This window comes from Oncorhynchus mykiss, chromosome 18 (assembly GCF_013265735.2).
Source record: "Oncorhynchus mykiss isolate Arlee chromosome 18, USDA_OmykA_1.1, whole genome shotgun sequence".
In the NCBI taxonomy this organism is placed as follows: Eukaryota; Metazoa; Chordata; class Actinopteri; order Salmoniformes; family Salmonidae; genus Oncorhynchus; species Oncorhynchus mykiss.
The window spans coordinates 5116004-5135190 of NC_048582.1; the positions used below are offsets into that span (position 1 = coordinate 5116004).

Genomic DNA, 19187 nt, shown 5'->3' on the forward strand with positions numbered 1-19187 from the left:
ACATGACAGATGTCTTCTGTTTCCCAACGCTCTACACCGGATCTACGTCTCACCAAATGGCGGGTGTCACAGACACCTGGAATCTTCTATTTCAACTGCTCCACCTCAACACTTTAAACTTGTTATCACTTCTTTCAATGCCGCCATGTCCCATCCAACCTGACAGAGCTTGAGACGACCTACAGAGAAGGGAGAAACTCCCCAAATACAGGTGTGCCAAGATTGTAGCGTCATACCCAAGAAGATTTGAGGCTATAAATAACACATCCTAGATCTGAATGAATGAAATATTTGTATTAAATACTTTTTTCTTTACATAGTTGAATGTGCTGACAACAAAATCACACAAAAATAATTAATGGAAATCAAATGTATCAACCCATGGAGATCTGGATTTGGAGTCACACTCAAAATTAAAGTGGAAAACCACACTACAGGCTGATCCAACTTTGATGTAATGTCCTTAAAACAAGTCAAAATGAGGCTCAGTAGTGTGTGTGGCCTCCACGTGCCTGTATGACCTCCCTACAACGCCTGGGCATGCTCCTGATGAGGTGGCGGATGGTCTCCTGAGGGATCTCCTCCCAGACCTGGACTAAAGCATTCGCCAACTCCTGGACAGTCTGTGGTGCAACGTGGCGTTGGTGGATGGAGCAAGACATGATGTCCCAGATGTGCTCAAATGGATTCAGGTCTGGGGAATGGGCGGGCCAGTCCATAGCATCAATGCCTTCCTCTTGCAGGAACTGCTGACACACTCCAGCTACATGAGGTCTAGCATTGTCTTGCATTAGGAGGAACCCAGGGCCAACCGCACCAGCATATGGTCTCACAAGGGGTCTGAGGATCTCATCTCGGTACCTAATGGTAGTCAGGCTACCTCTGGCGAGCACATGGAGGGCTGTGCGGCCCCCCAAAGAAATGCCACCCCACACCATGACTGACCCACCGCCAAACCGGTCATGCTGGAGGATGTTGCAGGCAGCAGAACGTTCTCCACGGCGTCTCCAGACTCTGTCACGTCTGTCACGTGCTCAGTGTGAACCTGCTTTTCATCTGTGAAGAGCACAGGGTACCAGTGGCGAATTTGCCAATCTTGGTGTTCTCTGGCAAATGCCAAACATCCTGCACGGTGTTGGACTGTAAGCACAACCCCCGCCCGTGGACGTCGGGCCCTCATACCACCCTCATGGAGTCTGTTTCTGACCGCTTGAGCAGACACAATCACATTTGTGGCCTGCTGGAAGGCATTTTGCAGGGCTCTGGCAGTGCTCCTCCTGCTCCTCCTTGCACAAAGGCGGAGGTAGCGGTCCTGCTGCTGGGTTGTTGTCCTCCTACGGCCTCCTCCACGTCTCCTGATGTACTGGCCTGTCTCCTGGTAGCGTCTCCATGCTCTGGACACTACGCTGACAGACACAGCAAACCTTCTTGCCACAGCTCGCATTGATGTTCCATCCTGGATGAGCTGCAGTACCTGAGCCACTTGTGTGGGTTGTAGACTCCGTCTCATGCTACCACTAGAGTGAAAGCACCGCCAGCATTCAAAAGTGACCAAAACATCAGCCAGGAAGCATAGGAACTGAGAAGTGGTCTGTGGTCACCCCCTGCAGAACCACTCCTTTATTGGGGGTGTCTTGCTAATTGCCTATAATTTCCACCTGTTGTCTATCCATTTGCACAACAGCATGTGAAATTTATTGTCAATCAGTGTTGCTTCCTAAGTGGACAGTTTGATTTCACAGAAGTGTGATTGACTTGGAGTTACATTGTGTTGTTTAAGTGTTCCCTTTATTTATTTTTTTTGTAGTGTATAAACACATTATATACACATGTTGTAAAATGTCTAAAAAACAGTTTATTATTTTGTCATTGTGGAGTATTGTGTGTAGATTGGTGAGGGAAACAAACAATTTAATATATTTTAGAATAAGGCTCAAATGTAACAAAATGTGGAAAAAGTCACGGGATCTGAAAACATTCCCAATGCACTGTGTGCTGAATCCTTTCAGCAAGGTTGCTTCCCCTCCTCTCTAAGGAGTGTTTTACTCTCATTCTGAAGCTGGATAATCACCAACAAAATGTGAAAGTTCAGACCGATTTCTCTTCTGAACTCAGACTCAAAAATTAGTGCTAAGGCCTTAGCAAGGAGATTGTGTATTAGATACGGGAGAACTCCATCCAAAGACCAAAATGGCGTTGTGAAAAACCATCAAGGTTTTCACAATGTGAGGAGAGTACTAATACTGCCATACTCTCACTTGATGAAGAGAGTTGAGTGGTCTTATTTCAAGTGCTTAAGAGATTTGGGTTTGGGGACTACTTCTGTAAATGGAATAAGATATGATATACAGACCCCACTACAGATGTTGCCACGAATAACTTGTTTTCACAACCTTTTAAGCTTTTTCAGGGGACGAGACAAGGATGTCCGGCCAGTCCAGGACTCTTTCTTTTAGCTATAGAACCTTTTGCCATTGCAGTAAGGGCCCAACCGTCAATAAGTGGAATTAAAACAGATTTTGAACATTGAGTGGACCTGTATGCTGATGACACCCTCTTATTCCTAACAGATCTAAAGAACTCTTCCCTCTCCAATTTAATTAATAACTTGTCCGTTTTTTGGGGTTTAAAGCTAATAAAACCAAATTTTCAATCCTTTTCCTCAACAAGCAAGATACTGAATCCAGTTGTACAGCATCTATTTGTGAATACAGAACAAGGTTTCACATATCTAAGTATTAAAATCACACCAGAAATTAGCTTCCTGAGCTCAACAAATGATGAACCCATGGTAACGAGTGTAACATAATGCATCAACAGATGGACATCATTGCCTTTATCTATTACTGGTAGAATAAATATCATTAAGATTAATATTCTGCCCAAATGTCTTTATCTATTTCAATCAATTCCTCTGGCTACACCAACTTTAGATCTGAAAGATACCTGAAGCAACAGAAAACCAAGGCTTAGACTTCCCCTTCTTTATCTGGCCATTGACAGAGGGAGGTTGCAACATCCAAACCTACAGTGGTATTACTGGGCTGCACAAATTAGAGCTGCAATGTTTTGGTTCTCCAGGAAACAATACCTACCCTGGCTGCACATGGAAATGATATCCACAACAGGCTTAACATTGAAGAACACTACTAATCCCTTTGTTAAAAACACCAACTATATGCCACAAAGTACAGCAACATCTGGGTGAATCTCCGGTATTATACAGTTTTACACCCATTTGGTGTGATGACAATTTCACAGCTGGTAAAACTGATTGGGGTTAAAAGAATGGACAAGAAAAGGACTAAAACAACAAAAGGGCTCAAGTCATTTGAAGAACTAAAGGGAAGATTTAATTTATCACAAAGCATTTTTTCAAATACTTACAATTGAGAAGCTTTTCCAGTCTAAAACAATCAGACCTAGAACCTCTTTTGACCACTTTAGAAACGCTCTCTGTTAATGAGTGTTATGGGAGAGGTCACATGACATCATTATATTGGAAAATGGTAGCTACTCATAAAGACAACACTGATAGTAAGAGGCTTCAGTGGATACAAGATATGCAGGAAGATATTTCAGCAGAGGACTGGGGTATGATATGCTCTAGAGCTCAGATACAGACAAACACCCGCCTGAGATTGTTGCAATACAATTGGACAATGAGAACATATATCACCCTTGTTAAGCTCCACAAATTTGACCACAATACCCCAGACCTGTGTGTTAAATGTAACACACATTTAGGCACCTTGTATCATTGCCTGGAGGAATGCGCTGAGATACAAACATTTTGGAGCTCAGTACTGCGCTACATCTCTGAGATGACCTCTACCCCAATACCATTAATCCATAAACTATGCCTCCTAAATCTTTACCCAGAGAATATCTCTTTACATAGGAAAGAAAATAAAAATGGTTGACCTCGGTCTATTACAAGCTAGACGTTCAATTGCTCTCCACTGGAAGTATGGCAGTTCCCCCTCACCTGGTCATTGGTAAAAAATAATTAACACCTAGTCTGACTCTTTTCACTTATATAGTGAAGAAGAAAGCCCCAGAGTGTCATAATATTTGGGATCTGTTTAATGAGTTTTTGCAAACTGATGATATTGTAGAAGCATTGGAACTGTAAATCTGAATATTCTCTATATTTTATGTGAATATTGGCTCTAGTCGAAGAGTAATCTGCATTATCTACAACTGTATATTCTCTATATTTTATGTGAATATTGGCTCTAGTTGAAGAGTAATCTGCATTATCTACAACTGTATATTCTCTATATTTTATGTGAATATTGGCTCTAGTTGAAGAGTAATCTGCATTATCTACAACTGTATATTCTCTATATTTTATGTGAATATTGGCTCTAGTTGAAGAGTAATCTGCATTATCTACAACTGTATATTCTCTATATTTTATGTGAATATTGGCTCTAGTTGAAGAGTAATCTGCATTATCTACAACTGTATATTCTCTATATTTTATGTGAATATTGGCTCTAGTTGAAGAGTAATCTGCATTATCTACAACTGTATATTCTCTATATTTTATGTGAATATTGGCTCTAGTTGAAGAGTAATCTGCATTATCTACAACTGTATATTCTCTATATTTTATGTGAATATTGGCTCTAGTTGAAGAGTAATCTGCATTATCTACAACTGTATATTCTCTATATTTTATGTGAATATTGGCTCTAGTTGAAGAGTAATCTGCATTATCTACAACTGTATATTCTCTATATTTTATGTGAATATTGGCTCTAGTTGAAGAGTAATCTGCATTATCTACAACTGTATATTCTCTATATTTTATGTGAATATTGGCTCTAGTTGAAGAGTAATCTGCATTATCTACAACTGTATATTCTCTATATTTTATGTGAATATTGGCTCTAGTTGAAGAGTAATCTGCATTATCTACAACTGTATATTCTCTATATTTTATGTGAATATTGGCTCTAGTTGAAGAGTAATCTACATTATCTACAACTGTATATTCTCTATATTTTATGTGAATATTGGCTCTAGTTGAAGAGTAATCTACATTATCTACAACTGTATATTCTCTATATTTTATGTGAATATTGGCTCTAGTCGAAGAGTAATCTGCATTATCTACAACTGTATATTCTCTATATTTTATGTGAATATTGGCTCTAGTTGAAGAGTAATCTGCATTATCTACAACTGTATATTCTCTATATTTTATGTGAATATTGGCTCTAGTTGAAGAGTAATCTACATTATCTACAACTGTATATTCTCTATATTTTATGTGAATATTGGCTCTAGTTGAAGAGTAATCTACATTATCTACAACTGTATATTCTCTATATTTTATGTGAATATTGACTCTAGTTGAAGAGTAATCTACATTATCTACAACTGTATATTCTCTATATTTTATGTGAATATTGACTCTAGTTGAAGAGTAATCTGCATTATCTACAACTGTATATTCTCTATATTTTATGTGAATATTGACTCTAGTTGAAGAGTAATCTACATTATCTACAACTGTATATTCTCTATATTTTATGTGAATATTGGCTCTAGTTGAAGAGTAATCTGCATTATCTACAACTGTATATTCTCTATATTTTATGTGAATATTGGCTCTAGTTGAAGAGTAATCTACATTATCTACAACTGTATATTCTCTATATTTTATGTGAATATTGGCTCTAGTTGAAGAGTAATCTGCATTATCTACAACTGTATATTCTCTATATTTTATGTGAATATTGGCTCTAGTTGAAGAGTAATCTACATTATCTACAACTGTATATTCTCTATATTTTATGTGAATATTGGCTCTAGTTGAAGAGTAATCTACATTATCTACAACTGTATATTCTCTATATTTTATGTGAATATTGGCTCTAGTTGAAGAGTAATCTACATTATCTACAACTGTATATTCTCTATATTTTATGTGAATATTGACTCTAGTTGAAGAGTAATCTGCATTATCTACAACTGTATATTCTCTATATTTTATGTGAATATTGGCTCTAGTTGAAGAGTAATCTACATTATCTACAACTGTATATTCTCTATATTTTATGTGAATATTGGCTCTAGTTGAAGAGTAATCTGCATTATCTACAACTGTATATTCTCTATATTTTATGTGAATATGGGCTCTAGTTGAAGAGTAATCTGCATTATCTACAACTGTATATTCTCTATATTTTATGTGAATATTGGCTCTAGTTGAAGAGTAATCTACATTATCTACAACTGTATATTCTACTTTATTTATTTATATTAATGGATTTCTTTATGTTTGGATGTTATGTTTTCATCTCTCTTTGGGTTGGGGGGTTGAAAAAGAAAATACAATTGTATTTCTGTAATTGTTCTACTTGGAACTAATTAATATATGTGAGAGAGGTGCGGGGGGCTGCCATAATGGACATCCACGTCTTTGGCGCCCGGGGAACTGTGGGTGCCTTGCTCAGTGGAAAAAGACAGATTTTTACTTTGTCAGCAAACTTTTTGTTACTGGCCCAACGCTCTAACCACTAGGCTACCTGTAAGTATTCATATAAGTAGGCTGTGCAATGCAAAAGGGGAATACAAATATTCTAAAAGTATCTCAAGGTTCGTGTCATGGAACTTTAAACACTGGCAGTTTGTCTACTTCCCTTCATCAGTCTACTCTGATCACTCCAGACAGCCCAGTGAATAAAACAAATGCTGACAATACTGGTGTCAAACCATGAAAGTCTCAGTAGCATGAAATAACATCTACCTTCTCATTGAAACAGTTCATCATGAAACAGTTCTACTGCAACTTTTCATACACAGTGGGAAGTTGGAATGAATAACACAAACTTAGTTAGATAGAACCTGCTCTTACCATGAGAAAGAGATTTCCCAATCTTCTCCTCCTCTTCTTCATCTTTAATGTTGACATTCAGCTCCATTGTTTGACTGCAGTCTTCCAGCTTCACTGATGCCATCTCTGGATCCTGCTGTAAAAACTGGGCTCTACTGTCACAATCAGGGCCCAGTGACTGTAGGTTTGGACTCAGTGTGGTAGGAGAGAGGCAGGCTGGGTTTGTCCTCACTGTTGATGTTACTGGCCTCAGACTTAATCTGAGTCAGCCAGTAGTAATAAAGAGAAAAAGACACAAAAGTTATTGTCTTGACAGTTCTGGCACTTAATTTATAATCTAAAAATATTGTTTATATTTAGCTGCAGGAGTGCCACAATACTGTTGAGCTAATATTCTATAAGAGGAACATGAGTTCAAACAGTAGAAATTTGAGGTAATGGTACTCAGCTTCGGTGAGCTCCTGTCCAAATCAAGCACTGATCTCATTTCAATTGGCAACAAAATATTAATTAATTCACATTAGACAAAGTATACACTTTAAAATTAGACTACACAACTTAAATGCACTTAATCTATAGTAGATTTCCCCTATACACATATATGCATAAATGCCTCAAAAAACATTTAGTACAAGATATGTTTTAGGCAGCACTATGTACTATTTTCCTGAATAACCTAGTCTTCACTGTATTATTCCAGTCAAAAACCAATAGCATTTCCGTTCACACCATAGTAACATGTATAGATAGACAGAAACAACTGAATGTCTCTGAATACTAGTTCACATGTAGAAAACTGATAATCATTACATTTAACTCCAAAACAGTAGTGCAACCGTAAAATTGTGTCTCTCTTGCTGCACCCTCACTGCCTGCACTGATGTGCGTTAATGCAGACCGAGGGGGAACCGCCATTTTACCATCTCGTGAATTTTACACAAAACCAAAAACGACACGTAAAAACGAACCCAGAAATCTCAAATACATGTATCCTTTATGAAATTACTTTGACGAAATGAGATAACGTTACATCCACTCAGAAACTTTAACCCAAAGTCTCTATGTGACTTGTAAACAAGTTATCACGTTCACTCACGCTGTTTGACACCAAAATAGCACATAAAACCTTCACCAAACGAGATAACACCTTGACGTATTTGTTACCTAGCATGTTATTACATGTTCTTTAGATATTAGAATGTGCTATTACATACCAGTAGTAATACATTAGAAACGGACACTAAAGTTGTCGTCTCGACTGCACAACTCTGACGTATCCTTTATTCTGAAGAATGATGCGCGCCTGCGCGGAACTTCCTGTTTCCCCACTACCAGTTTCTAAACCAAGAGACGTAAAAACGCGAGACTTCAGAGAACGCTTGCGAAGCAGACCAAGCCGGGGTTTGAGAAGTCAATGAGAGAAGTGTACAATTTTGATACTTTTGCAGCGGCTAATGGGGATCCTAGCATCACTGGTGGTTAGAGCGTTGGGCTGAAAAGTTGCTGGATCGAATCCCCGAGCTGACAAGGCTAAAATCTGTCGTTCTGCCCTTGCACAATGCAGGTAACCAACCCACTGTTCCTTAGTAGGCCGTTATTGAGGTCATTTTTTAAAAATCGCATGAGAAGCCAGACCGATTCAAAGCCATGTAATTAGTACTATTTTGATTGATTGTCACAGAAACGAAAATAGATATAAAAGTCTAGTATAAAATCGATCAAATATCATTTAAAACATTTAAATAACTAATTCACAGAAACATCAAACTATGTATGATTAATTATGTAAATGTCTAGTAGACTTTTACAACCTTTGCTTTGAGTAGAAATTCCCGTTTTGATTTGATAGAAATACAGAAAATCTCAAATATTGCATTTAAAGATGAAGAAATCAACTCATTCAGTGATTGTTTCTTGAAAAAAGTGAGAATATGCATTTATTTAAATTACCTTAAAATAAATGTTCATATCAAGTGCAATTTGTTCTATATGAAGTTAGACAATGTTTACATAAAGTTGTACAATGTTTACAATCTTAAATCGTATGCCAAATCAATGTTTGCATTTTTAGTGCAACAGTTCCACATTTTAAAGTAGTTACAAGGAACAACAGTAATATATTTTATACGTCTCTAATTTAACAGCAAAAAAGGCCCCTTCCAATAATTTTCTATTTTGGCTTTGTTGAAGTCCTTTCCATTGTCATCCCCAGACAAGCTAAATGGAACCATCTCTGGCACACAGAGCGTTCTATCTGCAGTATTAAAAACATAAAACAGGGTTATGTTGATTTACATGTAAACAACAGTTCTGGAATACCCAAATTCTGTTACATGTTTTTGCAATTAGGAACCATTTCAAATTGAAATTAATTTTTGTTCAATTGCTAAATTTACTTTAAATGACATGCATTTGACCAGAACCCTGATAGAAGCACACTTAACTGAGGTGTTCATCATAGTTGAGTATTCAGCAAATATAAATCGTATTGTAAAAAAGGCACACATTTGCAAAAAACGTATAAAACATTACAAGAATGGCATCTTATAGATTTGACATATTTCTATCAAATCATAACTGGAATTTATATTAAAAACAAAGGTTGTAAAAATATGCTAGACATTTATAGAATACATCATATCTAGTTTGATGATTCTGTGACTAAGGTTGAATTAGTTATTGATTTAAACAGCTTTACATTGCATTTAAGATTTTATATATTTCTATTAAATCAAAACTGGATTTTTTTTATTCAAAACGAAGGTTGTAAAAGTATCCTAGACATTTAAAGAATAAACCATATCTATTTTTATATTTCTGTGACAATCAATGAATTAGTTACAGATTTGTACAATTATTAAGGGCTTTTTGCAAATGTCTGCTAATTGTCTGCTTAATGTCTACTTAATGTCCGAATGTGTGAATATAAAACCAACTTTACCTCGGGAGTAGGCAGATTATCTTCTTCAAACAACAGTAAAACTGATTGACTTTCTTCCTTCTTTCCATCTACTCCAGGGTTTAGTGCTCCAACCACTCCTGGAATCTTCTGCTCAAGACGATGAACCTCAATATATAACAAAACCCCAGATATAACACCCTTTAATCGCTGCCCTGCTCCGAAAAACACAATGCTTTCTCCTTCTACTCTTCTGAGATGCATGAAATCAATACAAAACCACTACTGGTCACTCTGACTGACTACCTTTCATAATGGCTCCTTCACCATCTTCCTGGCCTCAAATTATCTCCCCAAAATACAGACTTGTTGATGAATCGCGCTCCAAAAGAAACCGATGTTCGTTTACAATATCACAACGGAATGTATTACAATGTATAAACCGTCATGCCTCAAAACTGGGAGAAAGAAGCAAGTCATTCACCCGCCATTTGTTCCTCAAGACCATAACACAACGACACGCGGATAATTGTAAGCATCAACATTTTTAAAAACGTTTGTAATTTGATACGGTTGCTATATTAATGATCCGTTTCCATTAATGTCGCAAACTATTATTTCTCTAGGCTAACATGAGAAACTCTGCTTGGATACTTGCATGCTAGCTAACATTAACACTAACTTAGTTGCTCTAGTAGGGTCATGTCCCTCTGGCCAGGATAAACAAAGCGGTAATGTTGTGTATTGTATATTTTCGTAGCTGAATCAGAATTAGTTAGGTAACATAGATGTTCTATTTACTTTATACTTGTCATTAGAATGTCTTCTTTTGGACTATACTGTTGGACTACACATTTTCCTATCTCCTCTAGGGAAAAGTCACGTGGGGCTGTTGTAGTTTTGGTTACATATAGAGACAGATATGACACTATTGAGCAAAGATAGGTAGGTATACATTAGACCACAAACAGAAAGCGGACAGGAAACCAAAGATTAAACAGACATAAGTGTAATGGCCGAAGCCATACGTGCTTTACTGTGCATAAGGGCTTAGGGCAAAGAGGAGGAGGTGACCCTTAAATACATTATCTATTATGGAAGGAGCAGGACATCATTATAAAGATTAGATAGAGAGGGTAAAGGCCATAAGTGCTTAGGGTAATATAGATATACATTAATTTTAGGACATGAAAGGGTCCTGCCACCATTGTAATGTAATCAAGAGCGGATACAGGCGTTATTAGGCATGAACATGGAAGAAGCCTGGACTGAAAGATAATGGTGGCAGATGGACTGAGGGAAGTAACTTCATTTGCATGTGGGATGGACTCATATGTTGTATGTGTATAAAGACAGAGCCAGTGCTCTGGAAAAGGGTGTGTTCCGCGGACCATCTAGCCTGATATGTTTGTATTAAAAGCCTATATTGAATTCACAAGTTCTTGTAAGTGTTATATTTTGAAATGATTCTCTACGACAGGGCCCAGAGAGGGGAGAGGTCAGGCTTGTCTTTTACATGTCTGGTAATAGGCAGAATATCAGAAAGGGAGAATTCAGGTTTGAACATTGTCTTCATCATGAATTTATCTGTGAAACCATGTGAAGGGCTCCACAATGTCTGAATTTTGAGATAGTACATGACCTAGAGGCTCACTCGTCCATGGGTGGGGTGTATTTGAGATGGGAGTATCTAAAGTAGACAATTGATATATGCCATTGGATGAGGTAATGTTTTGGTAATATGAAGTACCAAGAACGAGAAGTAGAACCTCATCCAAGACACCAAACTGAACGATAATTTATAGCTAATGCTGTCTGGCTATGGGATTATCCTCTTTCAAGTAAAAGGTCTTTGTGAAGTTCCTGAGATCTGTGGTTCGTCATGTGAGTTGAGAGGGGTGTATCTTGGCTATAAAATATACTAAGTATTCTTTTGTAAGCACTCTAAGAGAATTCATTTATAGACACTGAATTGATCTGAGAGTCAAAGGGCTATGGTGAAGCTCATATAATTAAAGATGGAGTTTAAAATATAACTCTGACCTGTGTGTGGTTTGTAAACTCATCATTTAGTAATACAGGAAATTACCACGACAAAATACAATATTTAACTAAAAAGTTTATTTCATTTAATTATACACATCAGAAAAAAGTGGCTGCCCAGCATGAATTCATGTACAAACATTATTTTTCATTGCATTCTTGTCATTTAGCAGATGTTTTTATCCAGAGAGACTTACAGGACAAATAAGAGTTAATTGACTTGCTCAAGGGCACAATGACAGATTTTTCACCTAGTCGGCTCAGGATTCAAACCAGCGACCTTTCAGTTACTGGCCCAACACTCTTAACCGCTGGCTCCCTGCCAGATCAATTAACTTCAATACAGTTATTCAAATACATTCATCATCAATGACTAAAATAATGAATCTAGTATTAAAAGACAAATTAATAAACACAAGTAGTCGATTCATAGCCTGTTTATCATTAAACAAAATTGTTTAGTAATATAAAATAATCCACCCAAACTAATGCTGAAAACTTATCACCACAACATCTTTATCTGATATACACTGAGTGCGCAAAACATTAGGAATGGCTTCCTAATATTGAGTTATACCTCCTTTTGTCCTCAGAACAGCCTCAATAGTCGGGGTATGGACTCTCCAAGGTGTTGAGAACGTTCCACAGGGATGCTGGCCCATGTTGACTCCAATGCTTCCCACAATTGTGTCAAGTTGGCTGGGAGTGGATCTACTCTGAATAGCTTCTTCCATGTCCTCCCACAGATGCACAATTGGATTGAGATCTGGTGACTCAGCAGGCCACTGCAGTAAGCTGAATTCCCTGTCATGTTCTTGGAATCATTCCTGGCCAACATGAAGGGATGCACCTGATTGGCAATGATTTTTACACAAACGTTGCTCCACTTTTATCAAGGGGCCCAATATGTGGCATGAAAACACACCATCATACCACCACCACCAGCCTGCAATGTTGTACTCGTGGTTTCCTCCCATCAGTGTGAAACAGCAGGAACAGGGATTCATCAGACCAGGCAATGTTTTTAAAATTCTCCAGTGTTTTCATTCCTTAGCCCACTGCAACTGCAGTATCTTGTTTTCTACTGAAAGCTAATGGGGATCCAAAATAAATACAGATAACTACAGTGGGGCAAAAAAGTATTTAGTCAGCCACCAATTGTGCAAGTTCTCCCACTTAAAAAGATGAGAGGCCTGTAATTTTCATCAAAATCACATTGTAGGATTTTTAATGAATTTATTTGCATATTATGGTGGAAAATAAGTATTTGGTCAATAACAAAAGTTTATCTCAATACTTTGTTATATACCCTTTGTTGGCAATGACAGAGGTCAAATGTTTTCTGTAAGTCTTCACGAGGTTTTCACACACTGTTGCTGGTATTTTGGCCCATTCCTCCATGCAGATCTCCTCTCGAGCAGTGATGTTTTGGGGCTGTTGCTGGGCAACACAGACTTTCAACTCCCTCCAAAGATTTTCTATGGGGTTGAGATCTGGAGACTGGCTAGGCCACTCCGGGACCTTGAAATGCTTCTTACGAAGCCACTCCTTCGTTGCCCGGGCGGTGTGTTTGGGATCATTGTCATGCTGAAAGACCCAGCCACGTTTCATCTTCAGGGAGATTATCAGTGGTCTTGTATGTCTTCCATTTCCTAATAATTGCTCCCACAGTTGATTTTTTCAAACCAAGCTGCTTACCTATTGCAGATTCAGTCTTCCCAGCCTGGTGCAGGTCTACAATGTTGTTTCTGGTGTCCTTTGACAGCTCTTTGGTCTTGGCCATAGTTGAGTTTGGAGTGTGACTGTTTGAGGTTGTGGACAGGTGTCTTTTATACTGATAACAAGTTCAAACAGGTGCCATTAATACAAGTAACGAGTGGAAGACAGAGGAGCCTCTTAAAGAAGAAGTTACAGGTCTGTGAGAGCCAGACATCTTGTTTGTTTTTAGGTGACCAAATACTTATTTTCCACCATAATTTGCAAATAAATTCATAAAAAATCCTACAATATGATTTTCTGGATTTTTTTGTTTTCATCTTTTTAAGTGGGAGAACTTGCGCAATTGGTGGCTGACTAAATACTTTCTTTGCCCCACTGTATATCATTAAGGATTATAGTTTTCACCTGGGTTCACCTGGTCAATCTATGTCATGAAAAGAGCAGGTGTCCTTAATGATTTGCAAAATCAGTGTATGTTGTGTCTACGAGCTCATTCCCACAGAAACCTGCAGAGGGAAGCAGTACCACCCAGTCACCCATCAGACTCCATTGTGAGACGTCTCACAGAGGATATTCAACCCTAAAAGTAAATTCAAGGTAATCTCAATATCTTTACAGTAGAAGCTAACAAAACACACCAAAACTGACAAGGTGCACACTGATCAGTAAAGAGAGGCTAACATTCTATAACACTCCCTTTCCTCTGCATTGTTCTCTCAAAGTGAGAAACTACAGGATTACAATAGTGTTCTACACTTTCTTCATTTGATCCAATTCAACGTTGCCAATTATTTAATGACATGATAATTAAGTGGAGTGTCTAATCTTAGCTGGTCTGAGAAAACTGATGAGGTTTCTCTCCTTTGTGTACATTGGTGTCTTTTTAATTGGCCCAATCTGTAGAATCTCTTCCCACAGTCAGAGCAGTGATACGGCGTGTAGCCGTTGGTGTGTTTTCCCAATTGGTAAAAACTCTTGCCACATTGAGAGAAGAAGTCAGGCTTATCTCCTTTTGTCTTTTCTCTAATGACCTTTAAGCTCAGCTGGTGTTTTAACATTTTCTATAGTCAGATCAGTGGTAAGGCTCCACTCGTGTTTCCCTTGGTGTCTTTTGAAATGGCACATTCAAGAGAAACACTTTCCAAAGTCAGAGCAGGAGTAACGCTTCTCTCCTGTGTGTATATGTTCAGGTCATTTTAAGGTGTCCGGATGAGAGAAACTTGCCCCACAGTCAGAAAAGGAGTAAGGCTTCTCTCTTTTGTGTATACGTTCATGGCTTTTTAAGTATCCCAGGTGAGAGAATCTCTTTCCACAGCCAGAGCAGGAGTAAGGCTTCTCTAATTTGTGTATACGTTCATGTTGTTTTAAGGTATCCAGGTGAAAGAAACTTTTTCCACAGTCAGAGCAGGGGTAAGGCTTATCTCCTTTGTGTACATGTTCATGGTGTTTTAAAGTACCCAATAGAGAGAACCTCTTTCCACAGTCAGAGCAGGAGTAAGGCTTCTCTCCTGTGTGTATAAGTTCATGATATTTTAAGGTTTTCCGATGAGAGAAACTCACCCCACATGCAGAGCAGGAGTAAGGCGTCTCTCTTGTGTGTTTAAGTTCATGATATTTTAAGGTTTGCCGATGAGAGAAACTCGCCCCACATGCAGAGCAGGAGTAAGGCTTCTCTCCTGTGTGTTTAAGTTCATGATATTTTAAGGATTGCAGATGAGAGAAACTCGCCCCACATGCAGAGCAGGAGTAAGGCTTCTCTCCTGTGTGTGTTCTCTGATGACATTTTAGTGATGTTGATGTTGTGAAGCATTTTGCACATTCAGAACATGAGTAAGGCCTCTCTCCGGTGTGTGTTCTCTGATGAATTTTTAGTGCAGTTGATCTTTTGAAGCTTTTTTCACATTCAGAGCAGGAGTAAGGCTTCTCTCCTGTGTGTGTTATCTGATGAATTTTTAGTGCAGTTGATCTTCTGAAGCTTTTTCCACATTCAGAGCAGGAGTAAAGCTTTTCTCCTGTGTGTATTTTTAGGTGTATTTTTAGCTTTGATAGAAATGGGAAAATCTCCTCACAATCGGGGCAGTGGTGAGACATCTTTGCTCTGTGATTTTCCTGCTGATGCTCTCTGGATGTAGAGAATGTCTCAACGTGGTCTCCTGTGTGAACAATATCAGAACAACCAGTCAAATTGTGTGATATACATGTCAATCAAATGTATTTTATGAAGCTCTTTTTACATAAGTTGTAACAAAGTTCTTTACAGAAACCAACCCGAAATCCCAAAAGAGCAAGCAATGCAGATGTAGAAGCACAATGGCCACGAAAAACTCCCTAGAAAGTAGGAACCTTTGAGGAAACAGAGAGGAACCAGGCTCAAAGGGGTGGCCGGTCCTCTTCTGTCTGTACCGGGTAACATATGTATTCATATCAGTAGGCTGTACAATACAGGCGAATTAAACTATTCTAAAAGTGGGTAAGAGATGAAAGCTAAAAAGGGGCGTGTCATCCTCTACTCAGTATCACAAGGGTTAGAAACTACACAGACTCATTTCATAGAACTTTAAAACACTGGCAGTTTGTCTATTTCACTTCTTTAGTCTCCTCTCTGATCACTCCAGATAACCCAGTGAATAAAACAAATGCTGGCAATACTGGTGTCAAACCATGCACGTCTCAGTAGCATGAAATAACATCTACCTTCTCATTGAAACAGTTTATCATGAAACAGTTCTACTGCAACTTTTCATACACAATGGGAAGTTGAAATAAACAACAAACTAAGTTAGAACCTTCTCTTACCATGATTAACAGATGTCCCAATCTTTTCCTCCTCTTCTTCATCTTTAATGATGACATTCAGCTCCAGTGTTTGATTGCAGTCTTCCAGCTTCACTGATGCCATCTCTGGATCCTGCAGTGCAAACTGGGCTCCACTGTCACAATCAGGACCCAGTGACTGTGGGTATGCACTCAGTGTGGAAGGAGAGAGGCAGGCTGGGTTTGTCGTTACTGTTGATGTTACCGGCCTCAGACTTAATTCTAGTCCTGTAGTAACAATGAGAAACAGAAACAAATGTTATTGTCTTGACAGTTCTGGCACTTTCTTTATTCTCTAAAAGTTTAATATATGTTCAATTATCTAATTCAGTGCTTGACTTGGACTGAAATAGGTGCTGGTACTGTTTATATTTAGGACGGTGCTCAACAATACTGATGAGCTAATATTCTATAAGAGGAACGGTCATGGGCGGCGCACGGCGGTCGACGTCCCCGGTCTTCTAGCCATCACCAATCCATTACATGTTAGGTATTTAACCCTCTGTTTTCCACATGTATGTGTGCGTGTTTGTTCTATGTTGATGGCTGTATCTGACGGCTGGTATTTTGTTGCCGGGCTTTGTATCTACGCCCGTTTATTCGTGGTACCGGTATATTGTTTCTATACTGGTGTTTTTTAGTGTATTAAATACGTCGTCCACGCATCTCAACTCTCCTGTGCCTGAGTCCTTTTCACCAGTTACCCACATCCTTGACAGAAACACGCACCTCAGTAGCGATCGAAGAGCGAGTCCAGCAGCACGCTGCTATTCTCCAGCATCTCGGCAGCTCCATGGACCGCGTGCTGTAAACCATGGAGCGATGGAAGAGAGGAGGAATTCCTCCAGCGTCTCCACCAGCACCACCAGTTTCAACTATAATCACCCCTCCTTCACCTGCTCCCAGTGGGATTCGGCTCGCCCTCCCGAGGGAGTATGATGGTACGGCGGTGGGATGTCAGGGGTTCTTGCTCCAGCTAGAGCTCTACCTGGCAACCGTCCACCGAGCTCCCTCAGGCCGTGAGAGCGTGGTCTGCCTCTCAGGGAAGGACCTGGAGTGGGCCAACGCCTTATGGGGGGGAAGAAGAAGCCGCGTTGGACCATTTTGGGATGTCAACCGCCGCTTCCGGGCAGTCTTTGACCACCCGCTTGGGAGTAGAGCAGCGGGTGAACGTCTCGTACACCTGAGGCAGAGGACAAGGTGCGCACAGGAGTTCGTGTTGGACTTCCGGACCCTGGCCGCCAGCGCGAAATGGAACGACAGGGCCCTGATCGATCACTACCGGTGCAGTCTGCGCGAGGACGTCCGTCGGGAGTTGGCCTGCAGGGACATCACTCTCACATTGGACCTGTCCATCCGGCTGGATAACGTGCTGGCTACCCGCGGACATCCAGATCGGGGTCTGTCGATTCCATCCCCCAGCACCACCGCTCCGACGCCCATAGAGCTGGGAGGTGCTGCACTTAGTGCGACCGGAGGCGGGGCCATTCCATGCACCATCTGTGGCCGCAGAGTGCACACTGCCGGTCGGTGCTAGGGAGGTTCCTCTGGGAGTCGAGGCAGCGCACTCTCGTGTCACCCCAGATGAGTCAGCACCAGGCTCACCCAGAGCCCCTGGTTGCTCACATGTTTTTGTTTATTAATTTTCTTGAGTTTTCACCGAATTCCCAGCATAAGGCGCTCGTAGATTCAGGCGCAGCTGGGAATTTTATTGACAGATCATTTGGCCATAGTTTAGGGATCCCCATTGTTCCTGTCGATATGCCCTTCCCTGTGCACGCCCTAGAAAGTCGACCATTAGGGTCAGGGCTAATTATGGAGGCCACCGCTCCACTGGGCATGGTTACGCAGGAGGGTCACAAGGAGAGAATCAGTCTCTTCCTTATTGATTCTCCTGCGTTTCCCGTGGTGCTGTGCCTACCCTGGTTGGCCTGTCATGACCCCACTATTTCGTGGCAACAGACCGCTCTCACGGGGTGTTGAAAGAAAGTGAAAGTCACGAAAGTGCTCGGGGAGGAGTTTAGGGGTTTCCATCGGTGCTACTAGAGTGGAAAGCCTAGACCAGGTCTCCACCGTGCGCATCTCCTCTGAATATACCGATTTGGCTCTCACCTTTTGTAAGAAGAAGGCGACTCAATTACCACCCCATCGACTGGGAGATTGTGCGATAAATCTCCTGGTATACACTTCCCAGGAGTCACGTGTATCCCGTCGCAAGAGGAGACGGGGAGGAAATGGAAACATATGTTTCCGAATCTCTGGGGCAGGGGTACATTCGGCCCTCCACTTCACCTGCCTCCTCGAGTTTATTTTCGTGAAGAAGGATAGAGGTCTGTGCCCGTGAATTGACTATCGAGGCATTAACCAAATCACTGTGAGGTAGTTACCCGCTGCCTCTCATAGCCAGTGCGATCGAGTCAATGCACAGGGAACACTTCTTCACAAAATTGGATCTCAGGAGCGCTTACAACCTGGTGCGTATCCGGGAGGGAGAAGAGTGGAAGACGGCGTTCAGTAAAACATCAGGCCATTATGAGTACCTTGTCATGCCAGTCTTCCAATCCTTTGTTGACAAGATTTTCAGGAACCTGCACGGGCAGGGTGTAGTGGTGTATATCGATGACATTCTGATATACTCCACTACACGCGCCGAGTATGTGTCCTTGGTGCGCAGGGTACTTAGACGACTGTTGGAGCATGACCTGTACGTCAAGGCTGAGAAATGCCTGTTCTTCCAACAGGCCGTCTCCTTCCTAGGGTATCGCATTTCCACATCAGGGGTGGAGATGGAGAGTGACCGCATTTCAGCTGTGCGTAATTTGCAGACTCCCACCACGGTAAAGAAAGTGCAGTGGTTTCTAG

The 19187-nt window shown here is 40.3% G+C and overlaps 2 protein-coding genes across 4 annotated transcripts in view; both read right to left on the reverse strand.

Moving 5' to 3' along the window:
• The window catches only part of LOC110528894 (oocyte zinc finger protein XlCOF6-like), a 680129-nt gene that overhangs the window by 303941 nt on the left and 357001 nt on the right, over positions 1 to 19187 (reverse strand). The gene's annotated exons all lie outside the window — the stretch shown is intronic.
• The window catches only part of LOC110514545 (zinc finger protein 883-like), a 98722-nt gene that overhangs the window by 26264 nt on the left and 53271 nt on the right, over positions 1 to 19187 (reverse strand). Inside the window, exons 4-5 of one of the 3 annotated variants that reach the window (XM_036951261.1) lie at positions 16308 to 16553; positions 13843 to 15664 (exon numbers count right to left, since the gene is read on the reverse strand). The exons of 1 other annotated variant lie outside the window; for it this stretch is intronic. In XM_036951261.1, coding sequence (XP_036807156.1) covers positions 14703 to 15664; positions 16308 to 16553 — 1208 coding nt within the window. In that variant the 3' untranslated portion in view covers positions 13843 to 14702. Of the gene's footprint in view, positions 1 to 13842; positions 15665 to 16307; positions 16554 to 19187 lie in introns of those variants that run through there. One more of the 3 variants, XM_036951262.1, reaches the window with a different exon arrangement.